At 43.1% G+C, this 10,848-nt stretch overlaps 2 protein-coding genes across 2 annotated transcripts; one reads left to right on the forward strand and one right to left on the reverse strand.

Moving 5' to 3' along the window:
* Positions 1 to 924: 924 nt before the first annotated feature.
* On the reverse strand, positions 925 to 2,152 carry LOC127345058 (RHOMBOID-like protein 13). Its single transcript, XM_051371464.2, has one exon. The coding sequence runs from the start codon at positions 1,834 to 1,836 to the stop codon at positions 1,021 to 1,023; it is 816 nt and encodes a 271-aa protein (XP_051227424.1). The 5' UTR covers positions 1,837 to 2,152; the 3' UTR covers positions 925 to 1,020.
* Positions 2,153 to 4,870: 2,718 nt separating this feature from the next.
* On the forward strand, positions 4,871 to 9,604 carry LOC127345057 (uncharacterized). Its single transcript, XM_051371463.2, has 4 exons — positions 4,871 to 5,519; positions 7,376 to 7,713; positions 8,324 to 8,674; positions 8,762 to 9,604. Exons 1-4 carry the CDS (start codon positions 4,958 to 4,960, stop codon positions 8,882 to 8,884), a joined length of 1,374 nt encoding a protein of 457 aa, XP_051227423.1. The 5' UTR covers positions 4,871 to 4,957; the 3' UTR covers positions 8,885 to 9,604.
* The last annotated feature ends 1,244 nt before the right edge of the window (positions 9,605 to 10,848 follow it).

Raw genomic sequence — 10,848 nt, forward strand, 5'->3', positions numbered from 1 at the left:
GACGGGTTTCGGCCGGTTTCATCGGGCCTAAACGGGCCGAAACCGGCCTCCCGAACAGCCTAGCCGTGTTTTGAGGTGTTTTGGGGTGTTTTTATCGAGCCCGAAAAAAACACCCCAAAACCGGCCCAAACACTGCTAAAAACACTGGCACCGAATTGGGCCTAAGGGGGTAAGGTAACACTGGCAATGGCTGGCAAAACAGGGAACAATCCAGTACTAATAGTATTTACTCTTAAAACCAAGTAGAATGTGTACACCAGTTTTCCATGCAAGGTTTAAGATGCATATGAAAAGCAACACCTTGATTTATAAACTGAATCTACAGTTCCGCACATTAGCATGAAGACAGCCTGATATATCCACAACACTGAATAAATTCAGCTGCTTTTTTTTTTTTTCATATGCTTCCCATTCCTTTACATGCTATCCTTCACAAATGGATTGCTTCACGGTCGAAATTAATTAACATACATTTGCAAGTCAAGATAAAAAAAACACCTTAACATCTGAGATGTCCAAAGAAACCCATAACACCAGAATAGCATCAGACTAGTCTAAACACAGTAATTCAATGGGGTAAGTTGACAGCCAATAACTGGCAGAACAAAACTGGTGTACACCTGTATTGGCAACAAATTACTATCTGCTCTTCAAGACAAATAGAATGAGCATGCCAGTTCCTCATCCAAGCTATATCATGCATATGAAAAGTGATGTCTTGGTTTACAGTTTGAATGTACACACTAGCATAGAAACAATCTGATATGCACAACACTGAACAAACTCAGCTGTTTTTTCCTTCATATGTTTCCCATTTCTTTACATGGTATACTATCCTTCACAAATGAATTGCTTCCCAGTCGAAATAAACATACATCTGCAGGTGCAGATAAAATAGCACCTTCATATCTGAGATGACCAAAGGAACCCATAACAGCAGATTGGAAGTATAGCACTGTGTGAACATGATACAATTTCCAAAACTGAAACAAGACCTATCTAACATCCATTTCAGGCAGGTCATACAAAGTCTGCAACTCCTCTTCCTGGCAGCACATCCATCCTACCACCATTCCTGGAGGCAACCACACCGACAGAAGGCAGCGAGGGATCCGTAACCGGCTCAATCTCGATGAACCTCAGCTCCATAGACCCCGTACGCTTCAAGCTCATGACAAACACAAGCACGATCCACCCGAGCATGGTGATCGCCCAGTAGTTATTCATCCCATGAATCAGACCCCAGGCAATCGAGTACCCAACGATGATCCCTGACAGGTGGCCAATGAAGCTGGCCTGTGGAACCATGATGGAGGTGAATATCAGCGACTCGAACGGGGCAAAGCTGATGGGCAGCGAGAGGACCCCAAACAGGTTCAGCTTCGACGACGGCTGCTTTGCAGCCAGGATTGTCATCCACCCGAAGACGACGCACGAGTACCCGACGGCGGTGACCCTCCTGAAATACTCCACCTTGAACCTCTGGATCATTATGTGGTATATACCGAGAACAAGCAACCCAGACAGCACAACGAGCACGACCGTGTAATGCAGGTAGTACTGGACGCCGAGGCCGGCGTGGCCCAGCTGCTCGACGGCGCCGAGGCTCCAGAGCGCGCTCATGTTGAACACCAGGTGGACGACGCTGACGTGGGAGAAGGCGGAGGTGATGATCCTCCAGTACTGCCCTCCCTCCATGACGGCCTCGTAGCTGAGGCCGACATCCGAGTACCCAATGCCCCGCTTCTGGATAAGGTACCAGATCAAGGAGCAGATGGCTATGACGCTGCTGCTGGCCGGCTTCTCCAGTATCTCGTAGACTAGAGGCTTGCCCATGCCTCTGGAACAAGATTGAGGGGATTGTAGGCCTCTGTTGACCAAAGATCAAGAACTGGTGGATCAGGGGGGGAGATCTAACAGCGCTCAGGCAGCGGATTGAGTACTCACTGACCACCAGACGATTGGAGGCTGGCTTGATGGACTAATCACTGGCGGAAATCTAGGGGTTTCGCGACGGATTGATAGAATTGAAGTGTTTCGCGACGGATTTGGGGCTCTCGCCTTGGGGATTTCGGAGGGGATTCGAGCGGCTTCTCGGCCGTGAGCGTCCAATGCCCTAGAACGTTCGAATTGGGGACTCTTTTTACTAATTCTTATTTAGTGCCGCGTTCCAGGTTTTATCGCTTAACACCACAAATTGAGAATTTTTTTTTATCACAGAACCACAAATTTTCATCACAAAACATTAACATTGTTTCACATAACACGTAATCTCTGTTTGATCTAATAGTGAATTCAGGCCCACCGTTACTTTAATAGTGACAACATGAGGAAAACCATTAGAGTTTATTTTATAGTATTTGCCGTTAGACGCTAAATATGAAGTTTTTTGCTAATTAAATCTTATGTTCAGGATAGTTGTATTGATACATATTATCAAAATCTTGTGTTGGCAAGTTTCTTTTGGTACGAAATATATTACCCAAATCTTATGTTCTTCTGTGGTTATAATTTTAATGGATATTTGTCATCTGGTAATTCATTTGTGTGTAGCAAATGTAGCAAGTGTGGCTCATATTCTCATGTCTACCAAGTATCTACAAAATTTCTCACCAAAATTTATTTGTTTGTAGCAAACATGTTCGTGTACTGTAAACTGGTATCACACTAGAGGGTCATGCGAGAGGCTAATTACTTGTGAAACCAACTAATAGCAAATAATGTGTTATGTGAAATAATTACCCCAAATATTGGTGTTCAGTGATAAAAAGTTCTAGGGTTGTGGTTTTGTGATAAAAATTTCGCAACTTATTGTGCCAAGTGATAAAACCTCGCTGCCCCGTCAGTTAGCTCGGGATGTGTGTGTATGTGTGTGTGTGTGTGTGGGGGGGGGGGGGGGGGGGCATTTTGCTGTAAACTATACATGGGTTTTTTTCACTAAATTTTTTTTAATACAACGGTGTATCTTTTGTGTTTCTAACAACGACCTATTCTAAATTTGCATTAAAAAGAACTACTCTAAAAACATATACAATTGATCCATGGGTCATGACTATAATGAAGAGTACTGTCGTCTTAACAAGTTATTCAACATCCGGTTTGTAGTTGCTAAATTGTGGTGTGTGCTTAATTATATTGAAAACTATCCATAAAAGTACAAAGTACTAGCCAAATAAACACCAATGTAGGTAAAACCTAGTTGAAGAACAATATTATCACACCCCAAGCAATGTCATACACATGCCCGACACTGAGGGGGCGCGAGCATGGTGGCCACCCCGGGCCCTCGAATCCAAGGCGCCTCAACTCCCAACCCATCATTTTATCCCCTTGCCATGCGGTAGCTGCCATATGACATATGATTAGTTTGATACACGAGATCGTTTGGATTATCTGATACAACTTGTAAAAAGGACTATCATTATGTGATAATTTTAAAAATTATAGGTTACTTGATATTTACAAGAAACACGAATTTAGTAAGTTACCCTTGAGATGTACATGCCTGAAACGTTGTCATGTGCACTGGAACAAATGATTCCGGTTTCTCTTACATGACCAAATGATTCAGGTTCTTTGTGTTTGTTAACCCATAAATCTGCTTGTGCAGAAACTTCTTGAAACTTGTGGCCATCTAAAACCTCTGCCTCTACTACCTTAGGGCTACTCCTTCGTCCTCATATAAGTGCACTTCTATCTCTTGTTCTAAGTTTTAAAAAATTAAATTGATCAGATTTATAGGGAAACGTAGCAACATTTATAACATTATCATTATATCAGTTTTAAAATGTAGTATCATAACATACCGATCTTATGCTATATATGTTGCTATTTTTTCCTATAATGTTAGTCAAATTTGAAAAGGTTTGACAAAGAATAAGAGTTAAAAGTACACTTATTTGAGGACGGATGCAGTACCATATTTAAAAGCGAAGTATGGGTTAGTTTTGTGATGGATAGTTACAAAAAAAATCTCCTTTAAATTGTGGCCTAAGCACTCTCAACCAAGGTTTTTTTCTCGGTATGCAAAAAATATCGGTAGCCACCGGTATTCCGGTATTTCGGAAATTTCGGAAATACCGGCCGAGATTTGTCAAACCAACTCACTATTTTGTTCAAAATTTATATAAAAAATTTAAATTTGACCAAATTATTTAAATACCGATGAATTTCGTTCGGTATTTCTTTTTCTCGGTGGTAACCGGTAAAACCGGTTTTCGCCGAAATCTCGGAAATTCCGGCCGAGAAAAAAAACCCTGCTCTCAACCCATTAATCGACGTTGTTATCTCATCACGGGCAACATCACGCCACATCTTCCTAGTAACTTACCTACAAGCGCACAAAATTTCGTTGAGAAGAACATTACACATAGCTTTGTGAGTAAACCATTAAACTTTAAGGTCATTTTGATTGAGAATTGAGGCAAAAAGACACATTAAGACCGTTACTCAATTTTTGGGAATGCTTAGAAATTTTTGGAACCTTCCCTCTAAAGTTAAATGCCTAGAAAATTTGAATATGATATACTTCCTCCGTTCCATCAAAAGTGTCTCAAATTTATCAAAATTTGAATGTATCTACAGGAGTACAAAAGGTATGAATAATTTGTTGAGTAAGCTGTACAACGTTAGCTCGTTTGAATAGATGGCAGGTTGAGCATTTTGGTTGATCAAGCTAGGTGACGTGGCTGAGAGGAGAGAGAAATAAGCTGACATGCCAGTGTGCTACGTTGGTGAAAACCGAAGTCAAAACTAGTCAGCATAGAGAAATGGCTTGGTAAATTCGGCAGTACTAGTTAAAACCGGACTGAATCAATGATTTAGTTCAGACTTGAGAGAATTATTAAACCCTCTCTCCAAGAAAGGAAATTAAACCCCCGAGAATTCTTTTCCCCATTTCCGCTTTTTCTTTTTTCGTTTCCAAGGAACCGAGCAGAGGGGACCTCGCCGTGGGTCCATGGCGGACAACACGCAGGAGCCGTTGCTGCCGGCCGCCGCCGAGTCGCCTCCAACCGCCGGCGACCACGTCCGCAGCAGCCTCGGGGAGCGCTTCCTCTCCTGGTTCCGGCGGTCCAGTCGCGAGAAGAAGCCCCCGTCGTCGCCGCCGAGCAGCACCGACGTCGCGCCCCCTCCAAGCCCCAATGCCCTTGCCGCCGCCGCTGCCGGACTCGCTGAAGAGGCGGCACGCGGTCCAGCGCTCGTCGACGAGGCCAAGAGCTTCGCGGAGGCCGCCCGGGTCTTCGCGGAGGCCGAGGAACCCCGCGCCCCCCGCCTCGCCGAGGACCTCATGGAGAGGGCGTCGGCGCTCGCCGTCGCCGCGGACCTGTTACTTCAGGAATGGATTTCCACGCCGACGTCCGCGACGAAGCTGGCGGTCAAGGCGCTGAGGCTGTCCATGGACTCGCAAGTGCTGGTACCTGGGTTCGCGCTGTTCGCTGCTCCACCTCCAGACGAAGAAGGGTGGACCGAGCTGCGATCTCTGCTCCGCCGTGCTCGTCAGTTCAGTAGTGATGCCTCAGGTACACTACTTTCTACAGATATTGCATTACGCAGAGCGGATTACATCATCAGGATATATATATCTTCATCCCAGTTTAGATTACAGCATTAGCAAAGTAGCTACTACAACCATCGAAATTCTGGTATAATAATGACTAGCAAAGCAAACAGTAGACAGGTCCGTATCATCCATCCCTTGTTTCAACAAGGAATCTGTCTCAGTACTGATATGCAACCACACTTTTGCATTTCGAAAACAAATAACCACCATCCTCATGTTGCCTTCTGCACACCGGGAAGTACTGCTCCACGTCCATGCCCCTTTTTTCCCCTGAAATTCATGTGGACTGTGATGGAGTTGTCTGCAAGCATCCATAAGAAATGGTACACATGATTTGGGCATTTTATACTCCATAACCTCCCCCACTGAAACTCTCTTTCAGTAGTGATGCCTCAGGTACACTATTTTCATTACTCAGAGGGGATTGCATCATCAGTAGATTACAGCATAAGCAAAGTACCTACAACCATGAAAATTCTTGTATAATAATGACTTGGGTTCGGCCATAGCAAAGCAAACAGTAGACATGTCCATGCTTGTATCATCCATGCCCTGTTTTAGCATCAATGAATCTGTCTCAGTACTGATATGCAACCACACTTTTGCATTTCAAAAACGAATAACCACCATCCTCATGATGCCTTCTGCACACCGGGAAGTACTGCTCCACCTTTTTTCCCTGAAATTCATAGAACTGTCTAGTCCTGGGGCCTTCCAATAACCAATAGAGTCAATTGCTCTTTTTACTGCTCATTCTGTAAACAGGCCATTCATCTCTTCTGTTGCCCTGAGGGAATACAGATATTGCATTACTCTGAGCGGATTGCATCATCAGGATATATATATCTCGATCCCAGTTTAGATTACAGCATAAGCAACTACATTAAGAGTAGCTACAACCATGAAAATTCTGGTATTCCCTCCGGTTCATATTAATGGACTCAATTTTGTCTAGATACATATGCATCTAGTCTAAAAACTTAACTAGATACATACAAATCTAGACAAAGTGAAGTCTATTAATATGGACTGGAGGGAGTATAATAAATTAATAATGAGTTTAGTTCAGCCATAGCAAAGCAAACAGTAGACAGGTCCATGCTTGTATCATCCATGCCTTCAATAAATCTGTCTCAGTACTGATATGCAACCACACTTTTGCATTTTGAAAACAAATAACCGTCATCCTCATGATGCCTTCTGCACACCGGGAAGTACTGCTCCATGTCCATACCCTTTTTCCCCCTGAAATTCATGTGAACTGTGATGGAGTTGTCTGCAAGCATCCATAAGAAATGGTACACATGATTTGGGCATTTTATACTCCATAACCTCTTCCACTGAAACTCTCTTTCAGTTCCAGTTGTCGCTTTCAGTCCCTTGGTCTAGAACACATGTTACTTCTCATTTCATACTCAACCAATAAGTGATATGCAGATTTAACAGAACCAACCCTTTCGAGTTAAAATGCCAAACCTGTCTGTCCTCATAGTTGATTATAGTGGTAGATAGTATGATACGCATATCGTTCTCCCAGAATACTTGCTACACCACCATCTTATTCCAACTTCCATCAAGGGCGTTTATCAAGTCTTATAGGTCTGAGATCTTTCATCTTTTCTGGTTGTTTTACCTTTGGGATTGAGGCCACAGTTCTCATGCCCCAATCTGCAGGCCTTTAGATAACCAATAGAGTCAATTGCTCTTTTTACTGCTCATTTAAACAGGCCGTAAGAATTTCATTCATCTCTTCTGTTGCCCTTTGATGCATCTCGTTTATGAAGTCCTCTGAGATAACATGCTCACTTGCCTCAGGTACAACTATGGATCAGGCTGCGAAAGACTTTTACCAGGCTGCTGAAGCATTTGCTGCTGGTGATCTTAAATATGAGAAAGTAAGGGATATACCACTGAGCCAGGCTGCAATGCATCTTTCAGCAGTTGCCAACCTGGCCCCACCAGAGGAGGAGAAGCTTGCCTTTATTGCACAGCAACTAGAATCTGATGCAAGTATCTTGGTGCTTGAAGAAAAGAACACAACATTGGTGCAGTCACAAGTCGACCATGTCGAAACGCGCACATGTATGCAATGGCTCTTAGCATGCATCTCTGGCCCTTCCTTGCCTCTACACCGACATGAAGTCAAGCGCCAGGTACAGCTATGCAACCTTGTCAAAGCTTACAGTAGCATAAGCTGCATTGACATTAACTTTGTAGAATCTTCTCTTTTCTTGACTAAGTTACACTTGTAGTTTGACTGTGATCTGCTGCAGTATATACCACATACCACATAATATGTAATTTTTCATTTCAGAATTAATATCTTAAGTCCCATGTTAAATGATGTATCCTGGGAAGTTTTATACATTTCTTCTTGGCAAGTAGTTCATGTACATTGTTTGTGGTTCAGTACGTCTTTCCCTACTGGGGCTGATTTAACCAAATTTGTTTTCCCTTTTTCTCATTGGTGGTGTTGGGGTCTTTCGATCTGGATAATGTAAGAATTGTTTATGGGAGAACAATCTGGAAAATGAGGTACAGTTCTTCATGTGTGCTGTAGTACATAGTGTTGTCAGCAAATCTTGAATATTATTTTGAGATTTGCAGGTGAACTTTGTTATGTGTTTGGATAGAATTTCTAGGATTTCAATCCATGTTAGCTTCTGCTCTAGTAGAGCATTTGCTTATGAAACTGCTACTTGAGTATATTTTGGTGAGCAGGGGAAGTTTTCTAGCCTAACTGTGCTTACCTAAAATGTGCAGGAAAAATTGGCTGAGAAAAGGCAAGTGATCTTTGGCATATCACTCAGCACCCCAATTGCTCTGCTTACAACCATGAAAGCTGGAAGCGTCTTGCCGCCTGAACACACGGCTTGGGTTGGTGGAGTTAGCGCAACCATTTGGGTTTTGGTCAATGCTGGTTTTATGATGAGTCTCTATGGGAAAACACAGTTTGAGCTTTGCGCTGCCCAGCATTTGAGCCGCCTGGGCATGTTGGGCTTAGCCATTCTGGTTTGCTTTTACATGTACTGGTGGTTCTTTCCTAGCATCGAGGGGCTATTTTGGGTACTTATTGGCGTTGCTGCTTTTTTTCACTGCATGTTGTGGCTCGTGGTATGACATCTCATATTTATCGTATTTGAAATTTCATATGGTTTCATTTCATCTGTTCTAATCTCAGTTATGTAATGTTTGGTTCAGGGTTGTTGCCGTCACGATGATGACAGCACGTTCACTTCACCGGCTGATGAGGACTGCATGTGTTCCAGGTGCACAGCTTGCTCATGCGCTTGCAGACAGGCAGATCTTGAGAGTTCTGTCTGAGGGCCACACGAACTATTGATGACTTAGTAATTAGTTGTGCACATATCGAGTGGATAGAGTTCTGGCTGAGTTCTGGCTGAGGCCAAGTACAGACTCAAATACTGAGTGACAGTTTTTTCTTGCATAGAGGAAGTAGACAGAATTCTGGCTGAGGCCAATCGCACTTTCAAAGACTAGGTATAACAGTTTTTTGCAGAGAGAGTAGACACAGTTCTGGTGAGGCCAATTGCAGTTTACTCGGTAACATGTTTTGCATAGAGTAGAGAAGATTTCTGGCTGAGGCCAAGGGCAGTTTGAAAGACCCAATAACAGGTTTTGCATAGAGAGGCTAGACAGAGTTGTGGCTGAGGCCAAGTGCAGCTTTTGGGGATTTGGTCACCCATTTTGCATGGATATATTGTGTGTTGTGGCTAAGGCCAAGTGACTCATTTGCTTGTTTTGTATAGTTCATGGGCTCTGCCACTCAACCTGGGTGTTTCTATCGCTTAGAATTTTGTGGTTGGTCAGTCATTGTTAGTAGCATCGTTGTGCATTTTATCTCATGTGCTCCAAACACAATTATAGTCATTTACTTGTGTAGATGGTGGTTCTATTGTACTAGAAGAATCATGTGCTACTTTGATTTGATCCTGTGATCCACCAAACATATGTACAGCTGACGGAAGCTAAAGATTTTCTTTATCCTGAGTTGGGTCATGGAGCCAATGATGTTATTTGTCAGACTGATTTTCACTATACTGAAGTTTATAGTAGATTCGTTGCATGTGGCGTTTGCTATTGCAACTGAGGCCTCTGTCTTTTCTCTGCTCAAGTATCTTACTACGCCAGTTTTGTCAGACGGTCTGTAGATTGTAAGCATGTAGTCATTCTTTTATCAATATCATTCTAGAAAGCTGATGGCCTAAAAATTTGACTGAAATATGGACATATAGATGTCACAACACCTGAATGGAGGCTTCCTGTTATTTTTTGTGACAAATTCAATTTTACTGCATGGAAACTATATCTTGAGGAGTGGGTTGAGGATATACATTTTCCTTATCCAGTCTCCAGTTCTCCTATAAAAGTTAGCCCTTTCCTTTATTTCAGTCAGCAGTCTCTTTTTTCAGTATTCACTTTCTCTTTTGTTCAGTTTCATGGCTCCTTGGTTCAGTCTTCATTCTCTTTTCTCCCTTTCTTCGCTCAGTATTTCTTCAGCCTCTTCATTCCGTTACTTCTTCGTTCTCCTTTTGTTCACTTTTTTCCTTCTCCATTCCTCTCTCGTTCTTCAGCCCCCCTGTATTACTATACTGTTCCCTTTTCAGTCCATAAGTCTTTCGTAAGTCTACAACTATACAACAATTTGTTGCCGCGCTGCTGATTATCCTGCATTTCCGTCCTGTGTCCCGCTGCTTACTCTGCATTTCCGTCCCCTGTCTCTGGCTCCAGCACCACCCGCGCAGGGGCACTTGCTCTAATCATCGCCGCAAGCAATAAGCAGTGACGAACTGCTCCCAAACTGCATTTCGAAGAACCGAGGTTTAGTTAGATAGAAATTTCGAAGAATTGTTTTATTCGTCTGAAGGCCTAGTATATTAGTTGAAGGAACTATCCGGCAAATATTATTTGCACTTGTAGAATCTCTGTCAGAACTCCAATGGTAAGACATAAGATGTTTTGCACCAATGTTGATTTATCGCGTCCTCAATCCTGGATGAAGATGGAGAGCTGCTATACCGTACCTCTTAATTTGCCATGGGCTTCTACTTCTTCATGTCGGTCAGAAATCTAGATTGAATTTGATGCATCGGAGTTATTCAGCAGTTCCACTAAACATCGCCGTCTTTTCTTTTGAAGGAAACATGATACTCTCCAATAAATGAAACTCGGGTAACTTGGATTAATAGGTGCCGCCTCCTCCATCACCTCTGCCGTCGTGGGCGCTAGCGGCTCACCTGCACCTCCACCACCGGCATTTGCTCTGC

The sequence above is a fragment of the Lolium perenne genome, chromosome 3 (genome assembly GCF_019359855.2).
Source record: "Lolium perenne isolate Kyuss_39 chromosome 3, Kyuss_2.0, whole genome shotgun sequence".
NCBI classification, from domain to species: Eukaryota; Viridiplantae; Streptophyta; class Magnoliopsida; order Poales; family Poaceae; genus Lolium; species Lolium perenne.

What these genes read in the sequence shown, in the direction of transcription:
- LOC127345058 (XM_051371464.2), bottom strand. Translation starts at nt 1,836, where the DNA reads ATGGGCAAGCCTCTAGTCTACGAGATACTGGAGAAGCCGGCCAGCAGC.
- LOC127345057 (XM_051371463.2), top strand. Translation starts at nt 4,958, where the DNA reads ATGGCGGACAACACGCAGGAGCCGTTGCTGCCGGCCGCCGCCGAGTCG. An exon ending in GTTCAGTAGTGATGCCTCAG is followed by an intron (nt 5,520 to 7,375) that starts GTACACTACTTT and finishes CACTTGCCTCAG; the next exon opens with GTACAACTATGGATCAGGCT. An exon ending in ACTGCATGTTGTGGCTCGTG is followed by an intron (nt 8,675 to 8,761) that starts GTATGACATCTC and finishes TGTTTGGTTCAG; the next exon opens with GGTTGTTGCCGTCACGATGA.